The 27,469-nt window shown below is 41.3% G+C and overlaps 1 protein-coding gene across 4 annotated transcripts in view; it reads left to right on the top strand.

Annotated features, from left to right (window-relative positions):
- Positions 1 to 350: 350 nt before the first annotated feature.
- CDC42SE2 (CDC42 small effector 2) overlaps positions 351 to 27,469 on the top strand; it is a 70,008-nt gene continuing 42,889 nt past the window's right edge. For 2 of the 4 annotated variants that reach the window (XM_036423845.2, XM_036423844.2), the window contains exon 1: positions 351 to 497. Coding sequence is in view for 1 of the 4 variants with exons in the window: in XM_045576670.1 (XP_045432626.1) it covers positions 1,962 to 2,013 (52 nt within the window). In the remaining 3 variants the exon portion in view is untranslated. Of the gene's footprint in view, positions 498 to 1,745; positions 2,014 to 27,469 lie in introns of those variants that run through there. The other 2 variants (XM_036423846.2, XM_045576670.1) reach the window with 2 other exon arrangements.

Raw genomic sequence — 27,469 nt, 5'->3', positions numbered from 1 at the left:
GGAGGGGGCGCGGGCCGCAGCCGCCGCGGGCCGGGAGGGGCTCCCGCGCGCCCCCACCAGCCCCGGCCGCCATCTTCTGGCGCGTCCCTTCCCGCGCGAGCTCCAGCCCCAGCCCCCGGCCTCGGCTCGCCTCGCCTCGGAGGGGATTCCTAGTCCGCGGAGCTCCGGGAGCGGCGCGGCGCCCGGTGCAGGAAAAGGCCACGCCCCTAGCCTCCGGGGGCGGGGCCTGCGGATGGGGCGGAGCCTGTGGGCTGGGGGCGGGGCCGGCGCTGCGGCAGCTGCGCAGCGGCGCGGCCCTCCGGCGGCTCTGAGAGCGCGCCCGCCCCTCGCCCCGCCCCTCGCCGGCCTTCGCGGGGGCCCGGGCGGGGAGGGCGGGGCCAGGAAGCGGCGAGTGCGCCGGGGAGCGCAGCTGCGGGCGTGGGGGTGGCGGCAGCCGCGGAGCCGGCGCCGAGAGCGGCTGCGGCCGGAGCGGGCGGGCGGCCGAGACAAAGACGACGGTGAGTGCCGCGCGGCGCCCGCGGGGCGCCGGCCCCCACGCCTCGCGGCGGCGGCCCGCGGGGCGGGGGCCCGGAGCCCCGAGTCCCTGCCGCCGGGGGCTCGGGGGCCAGCGCGGCCCGGTCGTGCCCTCCGCGCGCTGCGGGCTGCGGGCTGCGCCTGCGGCTCCATTTTCGGGTCCGGGTGAGGTCCTCGGGCAGCGCCTGCCTTGGGGCTGCCCTCCTTCACCTCCGAGGAGCGCCCGCTCCGTTCCGCATTCACGGCCGGCGGCGGCCGAGGGAGCCCCCCGCCAGCCGGTGCGGAATGGACATGGAGACCCCAACCCCCAACTTTGCGGGTCCGGGAGCCGGGAGGGCGGAGCCGGCGGCGGGCGGAGCGGGCCGGTGCCGCAGGTGAGGCCGGGGCGGCGGGGACCCCGGCCCCGGGTCCGGGACGCTCGCCGGGGGCGCCCGGCGTGTGGCCCGGAGAGAACCGATCCCCTCCCCGGAGGAGCCGCGCCACTCGTACAGGTTGCCGTACCAGCGCGGCTGCTTCGCGGCGGGTTTGGTACGGTGGGTGGGTGGGTGGGTGGGTGGTAGCGGCTCGCCGGGCGCCGCCTTAAACGCCGAGAAGCCCCGGTGCGCTGACTTCTGGCTTGCAAGAACCAGCGTTGGCATTGCTCTTCAGCGGCAGCTCTTTTAAGTGATAAGCTTTTGTAGGGGAACTTGGTGAAGGCGGCCAGTGTACAGAATTGACGCGTTTTGGTTAAAGGGCCTAGTACATAGTAGATGCTCAGTAAAATGTGTTAAATGAATGAATGAGTCTTGAGACATCAGACAAAGCTGATCTCACCTCTAGTAAAATTTAGACAGACACCCTCTTGACTAAGGAAAAAACCATTCGCAAACAGGAGTTTGTTTTTATATGCTTTTTTTTGTTTTGTTTTTACCCAGCATATACATACCGTTGAGTGAGCGATCAGATATTATTGCAGGCGTGGAAGAAGATGTTTGAAATGTAGAATTTTTCACCTTGAGGAAAGTTGGTAGTCATTTTCTGTTTCTTGAAAATAAGCCTTTTTTTTTTTTTTTTTTTTAAGAATGTAGACTATCAGAGGTGCTTGGATATTTTGTTATTCTTTGGAAGACCCAGCTTTCAATTTCATTATGAATAAAGAAGTTCATGTGCTTTTAGAGGACCTTGGAATGATCTCGAGTTGCTTTTTGAGCAAGGGAGAACTCTATAAGGGATGGGGGGGGGGGGAGGAAATACTGATTTTGCACTAATATAATGAAATCTCTATTTACTCAACAGATAGTCATTAAGCACTTGTTATGTACTGACACCTGTGTTGGATGCTGGGTTTCTAGGGGCAAACAAAACCCACAATTACTCTTTTTTAAAACTTGAGTGTGAAGTTCTTTCCTCATTGTCCATGCTGCAGTGGGGGCTGTCTTACCTCTAGTTCCTACCGAAGGCTGGGAAAGATGACAGGTGAAGCTCCATGGAAGTGTAGATCCGTTAACAGTCTTTTGGAAGGTAACTTTATAGGGCTAAGATTTTTGGTTCATTTTCATGGTATCGGTTTAACAATGCAAATCACTCTGCAATTTAAAATGAAGGATGGAAGAGTTTTAGCAAATTAGTATTTTTATTCCGTCTCCCATATTGGATGATTTTGGTTCGGTGTATTGATTGAGAGAGTAATGCACTTCTGGTTCTGTTTTCTGGAAATAATCTTTGCTGTGGAACATTTTCTGTTTTCTAAAATTTCCAAGGAGAAACAGTGGATTCCTTTTCTATAAGAAAGGTGTTTTTGTTTTGTCTTTTTTTTTTTTTAATTGATTTCAGAGAGGAAGGGAGAGAGAGAGATAGAAACCTCAATGATGAGAGAGAAGCATTGATTGGATGCCTCCTGCATGCCCCACACTGGGGATGGAGCCTGCAACCCTGGCTTGGAAATTGAACCCACGACTTCCTGGTTCATAGGTTTAACGCTCAACCACTGATCCACTCGGGCTAGGCAGAAATGTTTTTAAATATTTATTTATTATTATTTTTTTAAAATATATTTTTATTGATTTTGTACAGAGAGGAAGGGAGAGAGAGAGCTAGAAACATCGATGAGAGAGTCATCGATCAGCTGCCTCTTGCACACCCCCCACCGGGGATACGCCCACAACCAAGGTACATGCCCCTGACCGGAATCGAACCCGTGACCTCTCAGTCCCCAAGCCGACTCTCTATCCATTGAGCCAAACTGGTTTCGGCTGTTTTTAAATATTTAAGATAAAGCATTTTTTCATAAATTTTATTTTGACCATTCACCATATACAAATAATATAGTATTTGACTTGATAATGTTGAAAAGGGAAGGAAATAATAATTTGTGGTTTCATATTTGGATATTTCCCTCTAGTATTACAAATGAGATAAAAAGAGAATGGGATTGTAGTATTGATTAATTCTGAACATATGTGATTAAAAAAACTTTTATTTGGCTTCTTCAGAAGTCAAATTAATGTGCTTTAAAGTCAATCCTGATCATGATAAAATAATGTAGATTAATAATTTTTTTACAGATAGCTTTTGAATTTGGAATGAACCCTATTGACTTAATGTTTTTAAGGTAATGTGTACATGTAAATGTACTGTCAGATCTTTAGATTTATTGGCTGTTAGCTTTGTTTGGTTGTTTCTAGGAATAATAGTAGAGGAAGTAATCTCTCAAATTTTAGTAATAGTTTTCCTTGAAATGTACTTTTTTTAATAGAGTTATTTGACAGTATACTCCTGATAGTCTGTTGTTGAGAAATCTATCATTTTCTGATAAGGAATCTAGCAATAAATGAGAATAGTGATGGTGAAGAACAATGTAAGCAAGCTGTGATATGTTGAATAAAAAATGCTTGGCATGTTTTATTTGGATAAGAACTTCATCAGAATTCTTGACAATCAACAGCACTGGCACATGTTAGAATATCTTTTCCAAGAAATTAGAACCCATGGTGACTAATTTTTTTGTACCTTAAAAAGTACCAAGTCTTTTTAAAGTATCCCTACCTTGGAGTAGTTCATATGTCCTGAGGCTAAATAAATTCCAGGATCCCCCTATTTTATGATTGTTTGGATATCTGAAATGTTCATCAGGGTATGTGTGAGTATTTGGGGGAGAGGTTTTTGTTTTTTGTGTGTTTTTTTTGGTTTAAAATCTCCAAGGAGAAACAGTGGATTCCTTTTCTATAAGAAATGTGTTTTTGTTTAATCTTGTTTTTTGATTTCAGAGATTATTTTCAAAAGGGAGAGGGAGAGAGAGATAGAAACATCAATGATGAGAGAGAATCATTGACTCTAGAATAACCTGGAAAGTATTTAGTCAGGTATAATAAAGTAATTACGAATGATGCTGATAATGGTACGTTGTAGCTGTGTCCAATTTGGTTGTATAGATTGTGAGAGAGTATCAATTAACATTGGTATAAAACAGTTCCAAAGTGTTTTATAACTGATTTCTCACATTTGTTCTACAGAATAGGTTGTTATTGTGCTTTTAGGTCCCACTTGTGTGTTTTTTGTGTTTTGTTTCTTTTTTAATTTATTATCATGAAAGTGTTTACGTTCCTCATTTGCTTTAGGATGAATTTGAGATACTTTGTTAAGGCTTTATAAGATTTTTTCCTCACAATTGCAAATGCATATTGATTTTGATCTGTTACAATGTTCTTAATTTCACTTCTCACAAAAAGAAATATTTCAATATTATATTGAATGTTAAATGTCAGATCTGTCTCAGAGTGGGACAGTATGGGTTCCCTCTGTGTTCTTGAGAGGAACTGAGTGAAACATGCTTATCCTTAATACTTACTAGTGAGGTGAGGACATTTATTCTGATTTGTTTTTTGTTTTTCATACTTCCTGAGAAAACTTGGAATTTAGCTTATTAATAATTAACTTTATCCTGCTTCCTCAGTTCAAAGCTTAAGTATACTTGAACCTTTCAGTTACTAGCAAATATGAACAGAGCGGGGTTTAGCTGAAACTGCTCAGGGCCCCATCCAAAGGGAGTTTCTGAACTGAAAGCCAAAGATGTAATAAATTGTCTTTATCCTGACACTTTAAAATACTTGTGTATTTTAATCAAAATGGGTTATGGTATTAAAGCAAACAAACAAACAAAAAATCTCCCTCTTTTTCCTAGAAAGCATTGTTAACTCCATATTAAATTCGATGTCTCTGAACACGACTAAATGATGAGCACTGATATTTCTGTGTGGTAGGTTACACTCTTAGAAATTCATGCTAAGGTTTCTTATTGAATCTTTATGACTGAATATTTGTAAGCATCTTCTACTAAAACAAAATCATTTTGTTTCATTTGACTTTTTTTTTTCTTTTTCCAGTTTTTGTTTTTCAAAGCAAAAATGAATTGTGTATATTTTGCACCTGACATGTAGTGGGAATTCGTGGACATTCCTGGAACTGGTGTGTTCAGTGGGTGGAACTTGATACAAGTTTAAGCAGAAAATGACTGACTTTCTCTCACCATACCTTGGAACCCTCCCTGTAGATTAAAGTCTTTGCCTGTCTCTCAGGTTCTTAGGAAAATTAGATAGCCTTTCTAGTTATTTTTAGGTAATAAAGAGTGTTCTACTTACTTGCCAGTAGTGGTTTTATATTAATTATTAGTAGTCTTATTATAGCCATACCTCTTTTTATTTGCTAGCTCTTCTTCAGTCTGCCATCCTCCCCTGTCCAGGCTTCAGCTCCTGGGAAAGGAGGTTGGGGATTGGCTCGTGCTGCCATGATCTGCTATGGGTGCCTTCAGTTGGTCAGGTTGTTCACAGCTGACTTTCTCCAGGAGTGCCTGCCGGAAATGGTTTTCATGGGGTCTCCATGTCTGGAAACCTCCAGCTGCAATTCCTGTGATCTCATTCTGCTCTAGTTCCTTAGCCTTCCAGTTTCCCTCCTCTTCAGGCTCACTTTGCTCAGGAAGGGGTTTTGCTTTAGTCTGATAGCTCTGTGGCATTTATATAGATAGATACCGTGTTTCCCCGAAAATAAGACATTCTCCGAAAATAAGACCTAACGCATGGAAAGATAAGACATCCCCTGAAAATAAGACCTAGCGCAACTTTGGGAGAAAAAATTAATATAAGACACTGTCTTATTTTCAGGGAAACAGGGTAGGTAGGTAGGTAGATAGACTGATTGATTTCAGAGAGGAAGGGAGAGGGAAGATGGAAACATTAATGATGAGAGAAACATCAATTATTGATTGGCTGCCTCCTGCATGCCCCTCACTGGGGATCAAACCATAATCTCCTGGTTCATAGGTTGGTGCACAACCCACTGGGCCATGCCAGCCAGGCTAGCACTATAGCATTTTAACCAGACCTGCCTGTACTTCATTAAGGTGTTTCATACCACGCAGTTCTAAGCATTTCACCAGGACCTCCTCATCCAGTTTTCCAGCTCATTCTGTAAAGTATCCTCCTGAATGGTACTTTCATGTCTGGGACCTACACTCCATTGCTGCTACCACCTTTTTACTGTTCCATGCCCAGTATTGTGATTTCCCCCATTTACCCACCCTCAGGTCCCTGATAGCACTTCCCTTTTCACTGTACTCACCTAGCAAACTCCGGTTCACCATCTCTCTGGCCTGTGCCTGTGCCTGGCAGTGGAGTGTGTCATGGAAAACACACCCATGCTGACCTGGTCCTCATTAAATTTATGACACTGGCTGCAGGAGGGCCCTCCCTGCTTCCCACAGTCTCTCCCACTCCCCAGAACGACGGCTTTACACCTCCTCAGGTCGCCTGCACAAATGTTCTCTTCTTTTTCACCTGATGGCCTTGTTTCCTGTGCACTAAAAATGAAAGCAATCAGAAGACGACCTGTGCATGTCTCCTCCATCTGTGCCCAGGCTCTGCATTTCCTGTTTTGCTGTGACTTGCCGCAATCTGCTTTTACCCCTTCTCTTGTCAAGGGCTTTGCATTGCTTCAGTATGTACCCCATTTGCCTGCCTGCCTGCCAGTGCACTGAATCATCAGTGTTTACCATTGCTGCTGGATTATTCCTGTTAGCATATTCTTATGGTGCGATATTGCCCATCTTTAAAAACAATGACAAAAACCTCCCCAGCACCGCATCCTTCTTCAGCGACTGCTCTCCAAAGGTGTTATTGTGGTCACGAGTATTCCCAATCTCTTTGGCTCTCCTACAATCCCGTTTTTTCTTTTTACTTGACTATAACTTCTCTTGTTGAGATTTACTAGTGACCTCCTTGGTGATAAATTCCCTAGTCAGCTCAATCCTTATCTCACTGGAATTAGCAACAGCAGCCTTTGACGTGGTTGATCATTTATCTTCTTTGAAACCTTTACTTTGCTTCTGAGACTGTGCTTATTTTCAGTTTGTTTTGCTGGTTCCTTTCATTGCCCCAACTTCTAAAACACGAGGCTTTCCTGAGCTCCATGTTTAGAGCGCCTCTCGCTTACGTGTATTCTCTTGTGAGCTCCTCTGTCTTCCAGCTGGAATTATCCTCTTCAAACTAAAAATGTTATTTTTAATCTGAATCTCTTTCCTACCTCCAGACTGGCATACCCAATGACCGAATCAACATTTCCAGTTAGACATCCCAAATTTAACCTGTCAAAACTGAACTATCCTTTCTTCCTCCCTCATCTCAATGATTGTTTCTTTTCCACTCTTCCTCATCTTATTAAATGTCAGTTGCATCTTTCACTTTCTCTGGCTGAAACCTCATAGATATTCTTTGATTTTATTGCTTTAGAGAGGAAGAGAGAGGGAGAGAGAGAGAAACTACTGATGAGAATCATGGATTGGCTGCTGCCTCTGCACGCCCCACTCTGGGGATTGAGCCCGAAACCTGGGCATGTGCCCTGACTGGGAATCCACCCGTGACTCCTGGGTCATAGGTCGATGCTCAACCACTGAGCCATGCTGGCCAGGCCTCATAGATATTCTTGACTCCTCTCTTTCATACTCCGTATCAATTCAAAATAATGTAGCGTGAAAGTATGTCCTGTATCTGCCTTGAGAACAAATGTACCCACAATTTGCAATCTTCAACTGCTGCCCCCTCTCTGAGCAACTGCCCTCTATTGCCTGTGCTATTTTTTGTAGTCGTCTTTGTGGTCTCCCTGCTGCTTCGCTCTTTTCTGTTCTCCACACAGCAACCAAGACCATCCTTTTGAAACGAAAGCTTAATTATTTTTAAAAATATATTTTTATTGATGTCAGAGAGGAAAGGAGAGGGGGGAGAGAGAGGAATATCAGTGATAAGAAGAAGGATTGATCAGCTGCCCCCTGCATGCCACACTCTTGGGATCTAGCTTGCAACCCGGGCATATGCCCTCACCAGGAATCCAACTGTGACCTCCTGGTTCGTAGGTAGATGCTCAACCACTGAGCCATGCTGGCCTGATTATTTTTATGTTTAAAACCCTTCAGTGACTTCCCATATCATCTAGAGCACATGTGTCAAACACAAGGCCCTCGGGCCAAATCCGTCCCGCCAGGCCTTGCAATGTGGCCCGCACCGCGCTGTCATCACTGCACTCCGCTGCGTTTCCATCACAATGACAGTTTATGACTGTTCAGTAAACCATTCGGCCCGTGATTTAGGCTGGATTTTAGATTTTGGCCCCTTCTCTGATTGAGTTCGACACCCCTAATCTAGAGTAAAAGCTGGAATACAGCAGTGCGGACAGTGGTGATGTCTCTCCTGCCTCTGTCACATGTCCTACTGATTCCTCCTCGGCTTACTTCACTCCAGGCACATAGGCCTCCTTGAAATTTCTTAACCTACCAAACACAGTCCTGTGTTCCTGTCCTTAGGGTAAGACTTTGTTTTATTCACTGCAGAATGCCCAGGATTCATGCGTGACTGGCACATGTAGGCATTCATATCAGCTAAATGAATGGCCACTTATCTTGTTATTCATGTCTTCGGTAACAGCTTATGTCTCTGTAACTAAAAGTATTTCACCTAAAACCATATAGTCCCATAAGAATTAAGAAAAGACATATTTAGAGGATAAGGTAAGTTTCAAATCAATTTTTGCTATGGAATGTGAAAATACACAGGAAAACGGTAAGGGTTGTAGAAAAGGAGCCCAGAGGCAAGTAAGATAAAAGGAATAGAGAAGAAGAAAAAAGCTTGATTTGTAAGTAAGGCAACAACATTTAAAAATACACAAAAAAACTATTTTTGACTTGCCCAGATCTCTTTTAGGCTATGTTTTTTTGCATTCTGAGTGTCAATGATTTACATGGACTTAGACACTCAAGTTGGATTATATTATACTTTTCTTTTGTCAGGGTTATGGGATCCAAAGAGATGCTATTTATTTACTGCCCTCTCAAAAAATGGGTGGCATTTATTGTATTTCTGTGGTAAGCTAGCAGCTAGCTACATTAATGTACACAAGTCTATAGAGAGAAATATCACACGGATGTAAATATTGTGTTCTTCTTAAAAATTTAAAATATATTTTATTGATTTTTTTCAGAGAGGAAGAGAGAGGGATAGAGAGTTAGAAATATCAATGAGAGAGAAACATCTATCAGCTGCCTCTTGCATACCCCCCAGTGGGGATGTACCTGCAACCAAGGTACATGCCCTTGACCGGAATCGAACTTGGGATCTTTCAGTCCGCAGGCCGACCCTCTATCCACTGAGCCAAACCAGTCAGGGCTAAATATTGTGTTCTTAAGTGAAAAGTGCTTGAATATATTTAGGTGCTTTTAAAACCTGCATTGTAAGTGTTTTTTAGGTGGGAAATCAGAGTGTAAGGGAAATTAATGATATGTAAACTTTCAGTATTTCATTCTGCTGAGACAAGATTTTTAAAAACTTTCTGAGCTATAGGTCTCATTGTTGGTTAGTTAAAAATATTTAAAATAAATTATTGAAATAGGTGGCTTAGTAGAAGTTTCTGAATGAATACATAATTGTTTATGTGTAAGCATAAATTATTCTCTGTGAACCAGTTTAAACATTTTCCTATTTTTGTGCAATATGTAGTAATTTGTTGACTTATCTGAAGGACTTTCATGTTACCGTAATGTGGACCTAATTTTCATGGCTGTCAGAGGTGTGGACATATGTGTGTTTATATATATCTTTACAGTTTATTGGTATGCAAATGTAATTTAAAGTTGCATATGCTTGCTATTTTATTTTCACTTCTTAAGCAATAATATTTATAAATTAGATTTAGTATTACATTTTTTCACTTTAAAATATAAAATTTTCATATTAAAACAATGATAATTTATTTATTTATTTTAAAAATATATTTTATTGATATTTTACAGAGAGGAAGGGAGAGAGATAGAGAGCTAGGAACGTCGATGAGAAAGAAGCATCGACCAGCTGCCTCTTGCACACCCCCTACTGGGGATATGCCCGCAACCAAGGTACATGCCCTTAACCGGAATCAAACCCGGGACCTTTCAGTTCCCAAGCCGACACTCTATCCATTGAGCCAAACCGGCTTCGGCTATTTATTTATTTATTTATTTATTTATTTATTTTAAAATATATTTTATTGATTTTTCTCAGAGAGGAAGGGAGAGAGATAGCCAGAAACGTCGATGAGAGAGAAACACCGACCAGCTGTCTTCTGCACACTACGGGGATGTGCCCGCAACCAACACACATGCCCCTGACCGGAATCGAACCTGGGACCTTCCAGTCCGTAGACCGACGCTCTTACCACTGAGCCAAACCGGTTTCGGCAAAACTGATAATTTTACAAAAGTTTACATACCATGTGAAGTTATTTTGGATGACAACATTACAAATGTTTGCCTATGATTTTCAATTAATCTATTTTGTATAGACTAATTGGGTCAAATTAATTGGAATTTATTTTTTTTTCATTGGAATATGTCATTGAACTACCTGAATTCATATTAGCATTTCACATTTAAAACACCTAATAAGATTCTTATTTCTGAGCTGATGTGCAGTCCTACCACTAAGTTTATTTTAGCTATATCCATTGTGTGAGGTTTACCATGCCTTGCTGCTTTAACTTCATAATGTTCTAGATCAGTGGTCAGCAAATTCATTAGTCAATAGAAGCAAACATCAGCAGTACAACAATTGAAATTTATTTTGGGAGCCAAATTTTTTAAACTTAAAGTTCTTCTAACACCACTTCAAAACAGACTCGCCCAGGCCGTGGTATTTTGTGGGAGAGCCGCACTCAAGAAGACAAAGAGCTGCATGTGATGCTCGCGAGCTGCAGTTTGCTGACCACGGTTCTAGATAGATTGTGAGGCAACCAAAATGATCATATTGAGAAAAGTGAATTCAGTTCATAGCTGTGACCTAAGTTTCATAAGAGGTCATTAAAATAATGCATTAAAGAATACATTCAGCCCTGGCCAGGTGGCTCAGTTGATTGGGGCATCATTCTACACACCAAATGGTTTCAGGTTCAATGTCTAGTTAGGGCACACTAGTATACCTAGGCTGCAGGTTTGATCCCCAGTCAGGGTGCAAACAGGAGGCAACTGCAATTTGTCAATATTTCTCACCATCTCCTCCTCTCCCTTTCTCTCCCTCTCCCCCTTTCTTTCCTTATCTCTCCCTCACTCTCAAATCAATAAACGTATTTTTGGGTGAGGATTTTTAAAAAAGAATGCATTCAATACATTTATCAAGCTACTCTTCCCAATCCACTCAGAATAAAATACGAACTGTAGTCATCCAGGAAATACAAATTTACAAACTTGTAGGAGTATCTCATCTTTGCTCACCACAGCTAGGCACATTAGCTGTTCAGTTTCTCAAACATGCCATGCTTGTTCTTCCACTAGAGATTTCACACAAGTTGTTTCCGTTCCCCCAGATCTTTGAGAGGTTGGCTTCTTTAAGATCTCAGTTTAAATATTACCTAATTTCTTAACCACTCAGTTTATGATAGCTGCTCCCCCCACCCCCATCACCTTCATGGCATTTGTCAGTCCTTGAAATCGTGCATTAAATTTTTTATTGTGCCCCCAAATAGATTATAAGCTTTAAGAGATCTGGGAGCTCCTTTATCTTGTTCCTTGCACCTGGCTGTGGTGGGACTATTTACAGCAGGAGAATCAGCAGAAGCTACAAACGAAGGCCTTCATTCCAGAGAGGTGGCTGTTAAATATTGATTAGCCGATCCTTGTGACCATATGAAATCATTGTTTTTATGGGCAAAAAAGTCTTGAAATATTGGCAGTTTCTCATGGTTTAACCTAGTAGAGTTATTTATTTTCATTTAATGATAATTTTCTCATGGAAGTTGGTGAAATTACCTTAGTGATCTCTTTAAGTTGTTTTTTCAAAGTCGCATTCACTTCACATCTCATGATTACTTCTAGATATATTTAATATGTAAAAATTGGCTGTTTCTGGGTTAGTATATGAATTGTTTAACTGTATACTTAATTGTTTAACTTGTTCATTCCACAGCAGCCACAGAAGACCTTGAGATGACTCTAAGGGTGCTCTTATTTTTATTTTATTTTTAAAATATATTTTATTTATTTTTTTACAGAGAGGAAGAGAGAGGGATAGAGAGTTAGAAACATCGATGAGAGAGAGTCATCGATCAGCTGCCTCTTGCACACCCCCCAGCTGGGATGTGCCTGCAACCAAGGTACATGCCCTTGACCGGAATCGAACCTGGGACCTTTCAGTCCACAGGCTGACGCTCTATCCACTGAGCCAAACCAGTTTCGGCAGGGTGCTCTTATTTTTTAATCCTCACCTGAGGATATGTTTTTATTGATTTGAGATCAAAGCATCAATCTATTACCTCGCATATGCACCCCAAATGGGGATCGAACCTCTGGCCAGGAATTGAACTTGCAACTTTGTGGTGTACAGGACAGCGCTCCACCCAACTGAGCCATATAGCAGGCAAAGGTGTTCTTGATTTTGCTATTGAGTGCTAAGCCCATTGAAAGGCGTTCTTTTCTAGTGAAGAAAGAAGAGTTGGTTCAATTTGAGTCACATACTAATAGATAATTTTTTAAATATTCTTTTCAGAATGTTTTCCATAAATACACCTGAGTTCAGTTTTTTGGGGGTGTGGAGTTTTTTCCTTTTCTTCTTTTGCCTATCATTGTCCTCTAAAGTGTTTACATATGTTCTCTGATCATTTACTTCCTGCTACTCTGTGATATCTTCTATTAGTCGGTGCCTCTAAGTCAGTAAAATGATTTTGTCTTGTTTCTCAATTTTATCTGAGTAAATTGTTTAAAAATTGAACTTTGTTGGCTCAGGCAATTTCACTAACATTTTTTGAACAACAATTGCATTTGTTAACTATGAGTAAGTGGATTTGAATTGATGAACTACACCTAGGTTTCTTTTTAAAAAATGTATTTTATTGATTTTTTTTTACTGAGAGGAAGGGAGAAGGATAGAGAGTTAGAAACATCGATAAGAGAGAAACATCGATCTGCTGCCTCTTGCACACACTTCCTATTGGGGATGTGCCCACAACCAGGGTACATGCCCTTGACCGGTATCCAATCTGGGACCTTTCAATCTGCAGGCCGATGCTCTATCCACTGAGCTAAACCGGTTAGGGCTACACCTAGATTACGTATACTATAACTCAAATTGTTCTGTCTCAGCTTGTGTTTATTTATTTATTTATTTTTATTTTTTAATAAATCTTTATTGTTCAGATTATTACAAATGTGATCCTCTTCCCCCCCTCAATTGCTCCCCTTTACCAGGTTCCCACCCCACCCTCTGTCCTTTCCCCATCCCCCATTGTCCTCATCCATAGGTGCACAGTTTTTGTTCAGTCTCTTCCCGCACCCCCACTCCCTCTTTTCCCGAGAATCGTCAGTCCACTCCCCTTCCATACCTCTGATTCTATTATATTCACCAGTTAATATTGTTCATCAGATTTTTAAATTCCCTTGGTTTTTAGATTCACTTGTTGTTAGCTATGTATTTGTTGATCATAATTTTTATCTTTATCTTCTTCCTCTTCCTAAATAACCTCCTTCAGCAATTCATATCATTTTGGTGAACTCTTTTAGCTTTTTTTTATTTGTGAAGCTCTTTATCTGTCCTTTGATTCTGAGTGATAGCTTTGCTGAGTAGATTATTTTTGGCTATAGGTTCTTGTTATTCATCACCTTGAATATTTCTTGCCATTCCCGTCTGGCCTGCATGGTTTCTGTTGAGAAATCAGCTGACAATCTTATGGGTGCTCCTTTATAGGTCACTACCTGCTTTTCTCTTGCTGCTTTTAATATTCTCTCTTTGTCTTTTGCTCTTGGAATTTTAATTATGATATGTCTTGGTGTGGTCCTCCTTGGATTCCTTTTGTTTGGGGTTCTGCGGGCTTCCTGGACTTGTAAGTCTATTTCTTTCCCCAGGTGGGGGAAGTTTTCTGTCACTATTTCTTCTAGTACTGTTTCGGTATCTTGCTCTCTCTCTTCTGGAATCCCCATAATTCTGATGTTGGTTCGCTTGAAATTGTCCCAGAGGTTTCTTACCCTATCTTCAACTTTCTGGATTCTCTTATCTTCTCCCTTCTGCAGAGGAGTGTCCTCTGGCTCTTTGTGTTCTAAATCTTTGTCTTGATTCTTGCGATCTTCCAGTCTGTTTTTAGGACTTTGTATAATATCTCTTATTTCAGACAATGTTTGCTTCATTTCTTGTTGATCCCTTATTATTTCTAGTTGCTCCCTTTTCATATCCTCATAGGTCTCATTTAATTTATCAGCCTTTTTTAGGATATTGTTGAATAACCTTATAACTGTAGTTTTGAACTCAATGTTCAATCTTTTCTTTTCCTCCATCTCCTTCCTTTGTGTCCTTCTTGTCTGCATTTTAGTTGTTTCCCTGATTTGATGGAATAGCTTTGTGTACTAGGTGTTCTGGTAGAGCCCAGTAGCACAGCCTTCCCAGTTACCTGCAGTGGACAGTCTTGGTGTAGCCCTTTGTGGGCTGTGTGTGCAGTCTTGTTGTTAAGCCTTGCTTATTGTTGGTATCACTGGGAAGCGTTGATCTCCAAGCCAATTGGCTGTGAGGATCAGCAGTGTCTCAGCTAGGAGGGTTTCCGTACTCTGCTTGAATAGGGTGGGGTCTCGGGGTGGCCCAGACAATCTTTGGTTCCCTGTCAGTCTCGCCTTAGAAAAGTCCTGTTCGTGGAGAGTTTTGGAAGATTGGTTGCAGGTGCGGGCGCACCTCTTTGGTAAAGGCGCAGACAAGCTTTGGATTCCTGCAAGTCCCTCCTTAGAGAAAGCCAGCCTCTGGGAGAGCTTCTGTGCTCAGCCACAGGTAGGGCGGAGTCTCGGGTTGGTGCAGACAAACTTTGTTTTCCCTTCGGCTCCTCCCCAAGTCCCGCAGTAATGGCCTCTGGCTTCACACACTTCCAAGAGATCTCTGCCCGCTGCCTGACAGTCTGGCCTCTCCCTGTCTGGGGCCGTTTATCAGAGCAATAGGGTGATTCTGTTTTCCTCTCGGACAAGAAAGCCAGCCTCGTTAGCTGTTCGCCCTCTCCGCGCCAGGAGTAAGCCAGTAGCGAACTCAGCCCGGCCCACCCTCTCTGCGTGCAGGGAGTAAGCCAGCAGCAATCTCGCTCCGGCCCTTCCTCTGCGCACTGGGATTAAGCCAGCGCCTTTTCGTGCACACAGTTCTCCGTACCTTCACAGTTCCTGAGGTTCAGCGTGCCTTCTCTCTCATTTCCAGATGGCAGAGCCTCCTCTCAGCCAGCCGTCTGGCGCTTCAGGGCAATGCCTCCCCTGTTTTTCAGTTCTAAATTGAAATTTGTTGTGGTAGGCTGCATTCCGGTGTCTACCCTATGCCGCCATCTTGGTTTCTCCCTCAGCTTGTGTTTAATGCAAAATATCAGATAATGCATATATGCCAAAGGAAAAAAAAATTTCATAATCCCACCACCCTAAGATAACCATTTGTAATGTTTTGATGAAAGTACTTCTGGATAAATCAATGAATAAATGTTTTGTGGTGTTTGTTTTTTCCACAAAAGTAAGGTCTTAGTACACATACTGCTCTATAATTTCTCCTTTAGCAAATATGATGGTCATAAGAGCATTAGTTTTTATCACTTCAGTTTGAAAGGATCTTATTGAAAAGTGAAAGTATTTTTTGACTGAGGGTAAAGCTTTAAGTAAAGTTGTGATTAAAAACAGTGGTGTTTATGGAGAGTAGAATGTGGTAAGTCACCTCGAGACAAGAATTACTTCAGCAGTAATTTTTTCTTAAGAGCCTTCTTACCATTGCACAATAGCCTGATTGTAGTATACCAGCTAAGGAAAACAGTACATGGTTTTATGTACAGTAGAATAATCTTAATAATAGCTCCAGGGTAAAATATGGGGTTGTAGATAAGTTTGCATTTTTAGAAGAAAATTTAAATAATTTTAGAAGAAAAATGTGTTCTATTGAAGGCCTTCATCTCAAATTATGACACTTTTATTAGATGCTGCTACCCTTTTTATATGTCAGAATGAGGAGTGAGGGCATTCTTGGAAAGAGAAAATTTCAGTATAAGAATTCTTGTATTAATGTTTGAGTTAATTTTTTGTTTCATGAATGTGAAAATTCTTGTGGAAGAATTGCAAATATATATAGGTGGATTGCATTCTTTGGAAATCAGTCCCAATCTTGTCAAGTAGTTGGGTATTAAAATAGCAGTTTTTAAAGCTAATCAAGGGTTCTTTAAGGGTTGTATAATTAATGAGTTAATTTATTTAATTTAATTTTTGTTAATCCTCACCTGAGTATATTTTCCCATTGATTATTATAGAGAGTGGAAGGGACTGGGAGAGACAAACATTGATGTGAGAGATTGCCTTCGATACCCCAACCTTGGCAGGGGGTCTAACCTGCAACCAAGGTACCTGCACTTGACTGGAATCGAACCTCAGCTAGGGCAAGGGTTGTGTAATTTAAGTAACTCATTTTACCACAGTGGCATCCAATACCTAGAATAGACTGCTGATTTCTTGCTTTTTTAAATTTTTATTGTTCTTGACCCTGTGATTTGCTGTGCTGAATTATTGCTTGCTCACAAATCTCTGAAGTCTTTATCTTTTAAGTAGCTAAAGTAGCCCTTTCTCTTACCCCTCATTGCTACTTCCTGGATGGTACATACATAGCTGAACACATGTCTTGTGTGGTAAAGAATAAAAAGCAATCTATATGAAAGGCTAACGTGCTGAGTGTCCACCCAGGTAATGACAGCAATGCCAGGCTTCCTCCCCCTGGCGGCTAGTCTAGCGGTTTCTTCAGCCCAGGAACACAACTTGCTTTATAGCCAGGTGCAAACACTTCATACTGTAACCAAATGTCTGTGAAGCGTTTTCCCATGCCTCATCTTATTTGATCCTCACAGCAGTCCCGGAGTAGGTAGATAGGAGACTCGGTGGAATCCTATTTTCTTTTAATTAGCCAGAAAATGGAGACTCTTCAAGCTTAGAAACTTGACCCAACTGAAAAGAAGTAAGAAATGGTGGACCTTAAAAATTGCTTCAGGTTTTCTCACTGCACAGAATATAGTCAAACACTGCTGCAGTTAAATACTTTACCCTTTGTTCTCCCTGTGTGATCTACAATAATAATCTGCTTCATGTTGATATTTACTGCTGTGTTGCTGACAGTTACCTGAAAGAGAAGTCGGGGTGCTCTATGGGGCTGGAGAAAGTTTAGCTACATCAGAAAGCAGGTCTAATTAAGCACGTTTATCCTATATACGTAAAAGGCTAAGTTGACTTGCGCATGTGAGATACGTATAATGCTCTTGCTGGCGCCAATTGCACATGTGTGTTTTAATCTGTCATTGTCGGTAATGAATTTGGTTGACACTTCTATTATAGAGAAAGGGCAAATAGAGATATTAAAATATTTCTGCTAATTAATTTCCTTTCAATGCACGAATTAGTGCACCAGGCCACTAGTGTAGTTGATGTGGCCTTTTCTACTGAGAAATGATTACCACTTAAATCAGCAATAGAAAGAGCTTTCAGCTTGTGCTTTCCAGATCTCATAGGAGGCTTTTTTACTGGCAGGACCTGCTTTACATTCCAAATGCTTACTATAAGGAAAAATCTGGGAAATAGTTTTTTTTTTTTTAATTTTTGTTTTGTTTTAGCTTTCCTCCCCCTGAAGTACAGGAAGGCATGTATAGGGAGTGGTGGGAAAGAATGAATGCCAAATGCTACTTGACTAATCTAACATCTTTAACATTCAGCTTCTGGTGATAAAGCTTTATTAGGTGATAAAGCTTTATGTGCAGTATAGTTGGAAGGTGGTAAGATAAAAACACAAGTTATATTTGATTTGTTCAGAAATTTTTATTTTCTTTTAATGTGAGCAATTATTTTTCTGTCATTATCATAAAGCAGCATGCCAATTCTAATATTTTCTACTGTTTTACAATTCTGTTATATTCTATTACTCTTCTGTTACTTTCATAAAACAGCATGTCAGTTCTAATATTTTTAATTGGAAATAAACTCTAATGTTTGTAGAAACTTTTACAGTGTTGAATAGGTGAAATATTGGGTTGAATAGTTGAAATATTGCCAAAAGATGTACAGTGGAACCTTGTTTCTCGAACCTCTCTCATCTCAAACAATTTGCTTCTCAACCCTTCATGATATCTGTCATGCTTCTCTCAAATGACAAAGGAGAGGATGCATAAATATGAGTCAGTTTACGTCTGTTAAAATCTCAGGATGTTGTGCTATGAATAGTTTCGTGGTTTTTTGTGTTTTTTTTTTTCTGTTGCTGCTTATTGTTAAATTTTAATTTTTACTGTATATCTCCTTTCCATTTTCATTTACATTTCATGTCCTTTTTCATTTTAAAGTGTTTATAGATTAGACAGTATAGCAGACATGTACTGTATATAAAAAATATTAAAACAGGGAATCATCAATTAACGTTTCTAATGGGAAAAAATGATTTGGTTTTCCAACAGCCTTCCAGAGCAAATTTAGTTAAAGGAAAGAGGTTCCACTGTAATTGTAAAATTATCTTACTGTTTCCCCTAATTGCTGCTTTTTTTTTTATAGAATTGAATTAATTAATTAAGTGTTTCTTTTTTTAATTCAAATATGCTACCTCAGTTATTTTGTCAACATAGGAGAAACTGGTAATACCGTGGTAATCTTTAAAAAGGATGTATGAGCTAGTAATTATAGCTTTCTCCTTATAATCTAGAATGAAAAGATGTATGCTTTTTTGATATTAAGCTTCCTACAAATTTTATTTTCTCATAAATTTTGAGACTACTACAAGTTAGTGTACTTTTCTATTAGAAAATATTTATACCTCCCATATTTCATGTCAGACTGTTGGGTAGCTTCACTATATAAGCACCTTATTAAAAAGCCTTATGCTGCCCTAGCTGGTTTGACTCGGTGGATAGAGTGTCAGCCTGGGGACTGACGGGTCCCAGGTTCCATTCCAGTCAAGGGCACATGCTTGGGTTGTGGGCTTAACCCCCAATGTGGGGTGTGCAGGAGGCAGCCGATCAATGATTCTCATCATTGATGTTTCTCTCGCCCCCTTTTCTTTCCTCTCTGAAATCAATAAAAAAAAAAAAAAAATATATATATATATATATATATATATATATATATATATATATATTTTAAAGAAATAAAGCCGAAACCGGTTTGGCTCAGTGGATAAAGTGTCAGCCTGCGAACCGAAGGGTCCCGGGTTCTATCCAGGACAAGGGCCTGTACCTTGGGGGGGCATATCCCCAGTAGGGGGTGTGCAAGAGGCAGCTGATCGATGATTGTCTCTCATTGATGTTTCTAACTCTCTATCCCTCTGTCTTCCTCTCTGTAAAAAATCAATAAAATATATCAAATAAAAAAAAAAGAAATAAATAAAAAGCCTTATGCTGCCCTGCTGGGTGGGTTAGCTGGTTGGAGTGTCCTCCCCTACACCAAAAGGTTGCAGGTTCAATTCCCAGTCAGGACACATACTGTGGTGGTGTGGGTTTGATCCCCATTCACGATGTGTATGGGAGTCAGCAGAACGATGTTTCTCTCTTTACCCCCTCCCCTCCTCTCTCTAAAAATCAGTGAAAACATATCCTCAGGTGAGGACTTAAAAAAAAAAAAAAATCCTTATTCTTAAAAAGCTTCCAAATACTATAATTTGGATTCGTCACTAGAAAGTTTTTGAAAGTGAGCTGGGGATATAGGGTCATTTGGCAACTGTTGTTTGCAAGACAGAGCATTAGGTTGACCTGGAAATTTAACTCTGCTTTAGAGATACCTGTTGACTACCGTGTTTCCCCGAAAATAAGACATCCTCCGAAAATAAGACCTAGCGCATGGAAAGATAAGACATCCCCTGAAAATAAGACCTAGCGCAACTATGGGAGAAAAAAATAATATAAGACACTGTCTTATTTTCGGGGAAACAGGGTACTTGGAGCAAGGAATTAGGTGTTGATATAAGCAATTTTTTTGCACTGAAATTGAAGGGTTGGTCTCTATTTTTCTCTCCAGCTACTCCAAATTGATTCTTTTTAAAGAATTAATACTCTGTTGCTATTCTAGTTAGTTATAGAGCACTGCTATTTCATGTCAGCAAGTTAATGTAATTTTTAATCATTTTTGTGCATCTAAAAATTTTTTTGAGGGACTTTGTACTTCCTTAGGTATTATAGAACTGACACCTAAAATTTTTCATCTTAATTTTAAAAAGTTGCGTAAAATTGCCGAAACCGGTTTGGCTCAATGGATAGAGCGTCGGCTTGGGGACTGAAGGGTCCCGGGTTCTATTCCAGTCAGGGGCATGTACCTTGGTTTCGGGCATATCCCCAGTAGGGGGTGTGCAAGAAGCAGCTGATCGATGACTCACTCTCATCGATGTTTCTAACTCTCTATCTCTCTCCCTTCCTCTCTGTACAAAATCAATAAAATATATTTAAAATAAAATAAAATAAAAAGTTGCATAAAATTAATTTCTAGAGTATTATATGTTGTGTATACTTTTAAAGAATATTAGAGACCCTATGCATGAAATTCCTGCCTGTACTCTCTCCAGTCCGGGACCTCCCTGGGGATGTCTGCCCTTTCACAATCCAGGCTCACTGGCTTCTAACTGACTGCTCACCTGCCTGCCTTCCTGTTCACCCTTAACCGCCTCTGCCTGCCGGCCTGACTGCTCCCAACTGCCCCCCTCTGTTGGCCTGGTCGCCCCCCACTGCTTCTCTCTGCCATCTGGTCACCCTATGCAGCCTGTCAAATCATTTGGTTGTCCCCCACACACCCCTTCCCCCCTGCTGGCTTGGTTGCCCCACGCAACCTGCTGTTCTGTCATTAACATTAGGGTGTCCCGGCCAATTTTCATATTACCCTTTTATCAGTAGAGATCTTGCCAAAACTCTTGACCATGTGTGTTCTGCTTATTTACCTTAATGGGAAATATTGCTATAAAACATTTTAGTCCTCATTGTCAGTCACGCTAGCCAAATTGGGTAAGTTTTCTTGTCAGAATGGTCTTTTTTAATTTTAGTAAACTTGGCAACACCTGTACTTACACGCCACTGCGCAATTTCACTTCCAAATTTTAAATCTAAGATAGATTGGTTGATTGATTATGCAAGGAGTTTTGCCAGGAGTTTGTTTAGTGTTTTTTACTTTGCTCCCAGGAGACTTCCTCATCTCTCCTAGTTATTCATTTGGTGCCCTGGTGTGGTGCTGTGTTTTTTTTAATCCTCATTTGAGGATATTTTTTTCATTGATTTTTCTTCTTTTTTTTTTAACCAGAAATAATACCACACTGAGTCACTCTTGTGCTGAATGAAGATGCACAGCTGGTTGAAGAAATTGCATGTTAATGATATTGTCAGTTCAAGAAGACCACTGCATTCAGGGGTTCAGAGACTCAATTAAGTACCCACTATTTGGGTTAATATTCCAAAGACCATGAAACTTTTGTCAGAGAGGCTGGATTAAATTAGCCACTACTGGGTATATCATAGACTATATCAAATCTGAATCAAACTCAAATGGAACAATCTTGCCTGGCCAAAGTGGCTCAGTGATTGAGCATCGACCTAAGAACCGGGAGATCACAGTTCGATTCCTGGTCAGGGCTCCTCTCTGAAATTAATAAAAATATATTTAAAAAATAATAAAATGCAACAATCTTACTTGATACAATATAGAACATTAATAAAAGACAAAGAGGACAAATTGGTCAGTTTGGATATTATGGTTTATTTTGCCTCAAAGGGAAGATATGTTGTATCTTTTAGTCATCACGTTTTTCTTTTGTAGGATTAAGTAAAGACATTCCATTATTCAATAAGTACGAACATTAGCTTTGTGCCAGGCACTTAGGTACTAGGGGTTCAGCAAACTAAAGAGATAAAAATCTGTGTTTTCCCAGAGCCTTTGTTCTGACTGGATTATTGGGAACCAGTAAAAAGGAGGAAGTCAAGGCTGTTCTGATACCTTTATTTAGTAAAAACCAACCTATATTGTTTGATTCAAAGAGTGATCTTTCCTAATCAGCTGTCACTGTGTCTGACAATCATGTTATTAGAGACTCTCTACTTTGAGTTAAGGCATTGTCTTTCTAGGGGCTACCTGTTAAAATATAGATACTCCTAAACAAGCTAAATTTTTAACCAATTGGTGGTGGTGGTGCTGGTATTTTTAGGTCGCTAGGTTTTATTCTGGAATACAGATTAAAGGGACAGAGAAAGAATATGTTTGGGAAACCTGATGTTGTTGAAGAGTATGGGACCACAGAGGAACTTGAAATTGAAGCATCCAGGTCACTAAGCACCTAGATAAGGAGAGCTGTGTGTACGTGTGTGCGTGCGTGTGTGTGTGTGTAAAATGGGGATGGTGAGTTGGGAGAGTAAAGGGGTAAGTCACTAAAGTGTGAATAGGAGATGATTTAAGAGGATGAAGAGCTAACTAAAGGGAAAATCTTAACAGTATTTCAGGCCCTAACCGGTTTGGCTCAGTGGATAGAGCGTTGGCCTGTGGACTGAAGGGTTCCGGATTCGATTTCGGTCAGGGGCATGCACCTTGGTTGCAGTGGGGGATGTGCAGAGGCAGCTGATTGATGTTTCTCTCTCATCGATGTTTCTACCCTGTTTCCCCGAAAATAAACAGTGTCTTATGTTAATTTTTGCTCCCAAAGATGCGCTAGGTCTTATTTTCAGGGGATGTCTTATTTTTCCATGAAGAAGAATACGATACACATTTATTGTTAAATGAAAATAAAGGAAGTTTATTACCTGTATTTGGTATGGTAGTACCGTAGTTGTCAACACAAACCAGACAAACTGTGAATCCTACAGTATCAAGAATTTACTCATTTATTCAATGACAATCATGTCATCATCTTCTGGGACATCATCATAACAATCCAATTCCTGAGTTTCCTGGTGAATTTCTTGTGATTCCATTTCTTTCAGAATCAGTGGACCAAATCTCTCATGTTTAGCCTAGGGGGGCCTTATTTTCCGGGGGACGCCTTATATAATATTTCACTCAGAAGGAAACCTGTAAGTAGGTCTTGTTTTCAGAGGATGTCTTATTTTCAGGGAAACACGGTAGCTCTCCCTCTCCTTACTCTCTCTAAAAAAGCAATAAAGATATATATATATATATATATATTTTTTTTTAAAAGTATTTCAGTTATACATTAGGGTAACCATATAATTTACCATCTAAACTGGGACATATTGACATAGAAAGGGAAATGGTTGTGATTAATAATTACATTGTGAAAACCTGTATACACTGGGACTATCACAAGCAAATAAGGACCGTGGTCACTCTTGTTATAATGTACTTGTTCCACTAGTAGTTAATAATACAGTATTAGTTTTTAGTTATCATGTACCAAGCATTGTACTAAGTAAATACTTCATACATTTTACTACATTCTCACAGTAATCCTGTGAGATAAGTAGCATTGTCTTCATTTATCTTTGTTGAAAGAATCCAAATCTCAGGAAGGTAAAATGTCTTTCCTGCAATTCTCCATAGCACTCAGAAACAGAAAGAATGAAATAACCTAATATTGATCATAAACAAAATACAAATAAACTATTAAACACTACATTGTATTGTGTGGGTGTGTGTATGTATTTAAAAATGTTCTCTGAATATTATTAAGAAAACTAGGGGCCCAGTGCACAAATTTGTGTACCTTGAAAGGAACTGTGGGTCATGAGGCTGAGTGGACACAGAGGTGGGTCTCAGTTTATCCTCTACACCCCTGCCTGACCTTTCCTATCACAGCTCCTGGTCTCCTCTCTGCCAGCAGACCTGCTCCTGCTTCCCTCCCTCCCCCTTCTGACAGTGCCAACCCCGCTCGCACCTGCTGATGGTGTGAAGTGATTGGAGTCTGCACCAGCATTGGGGCCAATGCTGTCAGTGGATATAAGCAGCAGCTGCTGCCCCAACACTCCTCAGGAGCGTGGGGAGGTGGAGAATCCATTGGGGCAATCGGGGCTAGCAGCCACTGATCCCACCTGCTGATGGTGCCAAGCAATTGGGACCAGTGCCAAGTGCTGGTAGTGGGTGCAAGTGGTGACTCCAGCCCTGGCTGCAGGGCCAGTGCCAGCAGTGGGTGTGAGCAACGGCTGTGGCACTGGCTATGTGTGTAAGTGGGGCTGGCACCAGCAGCAGGTACAAGCACTGGGCGTGACCATGGTGTGCGGGAGCAAAGAATTTTCAGTAATGACCAGAGCACGTGTCAAACACAAGGCCCGCGGGCCAAATCCATCCCGCAATGTGGCCCGCACCGCGCTGTCATCACTGCACTCCGCTGCGTTTCCATCACAATGACAGTTTATGACTGTTCAGTAAACCATTCGGCCCGCGATTTAGGCTGGATTTTAGATTTTGGCCCCTTCTCTGATTGAGTTCGACACCCCTAGACCAGAGGCTCACCCCAATGACAGTGACCAATGTCCTGTCTTGCTCTGGCGGCCCCACTCACCTGCTCCACCATTCTGCCATGGCCGATGCCCATCATGTTCTGTGCACACCCCTTGATGGTCACTGCACATCATAGCAATCAGTTGTTCAGTTCCGCTTGTTTCACTGTTCGGCCTATTTGCATATTAGCCTTTTATTATATAGGATTATTATAATGTTGCATCATATATTAAACCCAATTCCCCTTTAGATAGCCATACTACTTTTGTTTTGCTAATCTTCACTTGAGAATATTTTTTCCCAATTTTTTATTTTATTAATTTATTTTTAAAATATATTTTATTGATCTTTTACAGAGAGGAAGGGAAGGGATGGAGAGTTAGAAGCATCGATGAGAGAAATATCCATCAGCTGCCTCCTGCACACCCCCTACTGAGGATGTGTCTGAAACCAAGGTACATGCCCTTGACTGGAATCGAACCTGGGAACCTTCAGTCCGCAGGATGATGCTCTATCCACTGAGCCAAACTGGTTAGGGCTCCTCATTGATTTTTAGAGTGGACATATATAGAGTGGGTATATATAGAGAGCACATGTGTCAAACACAAGGCCCGCGGGCCAAATCCGTCCCGCCAGGCCTTGCAATGTGGCCCGCACCGCGCTGTCATCACTGCACTCCGCTGCGTTTCCATCACAATGACAGTTTATGACTGTTCAGTAAACCATTCGGCCCGCGATTTAGGCTGGATTTTAGATTTTGGCCCCTTCTCTGATTGAGTTCAACACCCCTAATATAGAGAAACATTAATGTGAAATGGACACACAGATTGGTTCACTTTCCTGCAGATGCCCCCACCGAGGCAGGAACCAAACCTGCAGCGCACGTACATGCCCTTGACCGGTAATGGAACCTAAGGCTTCCTGGTGAGAGGCCTGATGCTCCCAACCACTGAACCACACCACCTAAGGTGCCATAGCTATACTTCTATAGACTTATTTAGTCCCAGCCCATGTTGTAGGCCTTTTATATGCATTAACCTATTTTAAACCGTACAGTAGCCTTACGAATTATTTCCATTTTACAGTTTAGGAAAGTGAGGCATGGTGAGTAATGACTAAAGTCAACACATCTAGTAAGTGGCAGAACCAGAAATTAAACTTTGACAGTTTGGCTCCTGAGCCTGTTTTCTTAATTGCTATCATGTACTGCCTCCTCTAGCCAGTTTTCTTTGTGTGGACATGCTTTCATTGCTCTCTCTTATTAGTGAGTTTGTTTGGGTTTCTATTACCAGTCCCAAGTTTGTGTGCCTGACTTTTGAAACATCTGAATTTGGAGTGAGGAAGGTTTATTGATCAAGAAGGCACCAGCCTTACCAGGAGTGATGTGTAGCATCCCCACCATTTTGTCTTCATTTTCCTTTTAATGAAATACTAATATTCCTCATATGGAATCTTGAAATTTCAAGCTACCATTATTTAAATAGTTGGGATTATCAATTCAGTTTGGGCTTAGATTTTAGACATGCTTGTTGTATTAAGTGGTTATATGTTTATTTGGAGGCTTGTAAATAAAGAGATACATTTTCCAGAGATTAAAAACAGGCCTGAGGTCACACAGCTAATTCTAGGTAGAAGTAGGGCTCAAGCCTAGGGCCCTCTGACTCCAGAGCCATAGTGGTTATCCTGTCCTGTGTTGTATCCTCAAGGCAGAAACATGCTTGGCTTTGATAGTAATACATTTTGCCTGTGAGCTATGATAAGTACCGTATTTTTTGGACCATAAGACGCTCCGGACCATAAGACGCACCAGTTTTTAGAGAAGGGAAATGAAGAAAAAAAGATTCTGAAACAAATAGTGTCCTAAAATATTTTATGTGCATTAAAACCCAACATCACAGTCATAAACACATGTAATCAACCCTGTAAACAGCAGCATTTAGAACCATTTTAGAGCTGGGCAAGCACACAGAGACCACACAGAGCCGGGCAAGTAAAAAAACTTTTTTTTTAAAGTATATGTGTAGGCTATATTTGGACCATACGACGCAGGGACTTTCCCCCCCACTTCTGGGGGAAAAAAGTGCGTCTTATGGTCCGAAAAATACGGTAAATATCAGTGTTTGCAAGTTCAACAGGGCCAGAGCGATAACTGAGCTGGGTCTGTGTGAGAGAGTGGTGATGGTGATGAAGCCTGTGGAGCTCAGCAGGACCATGACCTGGCTGAAGATCAGCTGCTGATCACTAGCAGATTGTTACCATGTGCCAGTGTGGGCCTCATACTGTCCGGACTGCTGTTTTTTGTTTGTTTTCAAGTTACTTCAGAAATCGTGATTTTTTATGTTGTCTTTTGATATACAAATGTCGGCAGCTGTCTTTTTTCACACTGTGTGGGTCTGCTAAACAAACGTGTGTTGGGTTCTGCCCAGTGGGGAACCTTTGGTGAGAGCTGCACCTGGCCCTGGCTGATGGGGCTCAGTTAGTCCAGCATTGTCCACTGCACCACGACAGTGCTGGTGCCACTCCAGGTCAAAACCCATGCCCAGTTTGCGGGTTTGAACCCCAGTTGGGGTGAGTGTGGGAGGCAACCAATCACTGTTTTTCTCTCACATTCATCAATGTTTCTCTTCCTCTCTAAAATCAGTAAAAATATATTTAAAAAAAAAAAGAACACCTTGTACACTGTGGATATTATGATCAGTTTATATGATGGGAAAGGGTGGTAACTATAATAAGTACATTACAACCTTTGAAGTAAAGGTTGCTTAGTTTGAACATGTTGCTTAGTGAATCTGGTGTTTAACTTCAATTTTCATATGAATCAGTTAATCATAGGGAAGGGGAGAGTTGCTCTCTGCAACATTTTTTAAAATATCTTTTTATTGATTTCAGAGAGAAAGGGAGAGGGGGAGAGAGAGAATCATCAGTGATGAGAAAGACTCACCAATCAATCAGCTGCCTTCTGCACCCTGGCATGAGCCCTAACTGGGAATCTAACCAGGACCTCCTGGTCCATAGGCCAACACTCAATCACTGAGCCACACTGAC

This window comes from Pipistrellus kuhlii, unplaced genomic scaffold (genome assembly GCF_014108245.1).
Source record: "Pipistrellus kuhlii isolate mPipKuh1 unplaced genomic scaffold, mPipKuh1.p scaffold_m20_p_8, whole genome shotgun sequence".
NCBI classification, from domain to species: Eukaryota; Metazoa; Chordata; class Mammalia; order Chiroptera; family Vespertilionidae; genus Pipistrellus; species Pipistrellus kuhlii.
The sequence above is the reverse complement of the archived record's forward strand: the minus strand, read 5'-3'. Positions and strand labels throughout refer to the sequence as shown.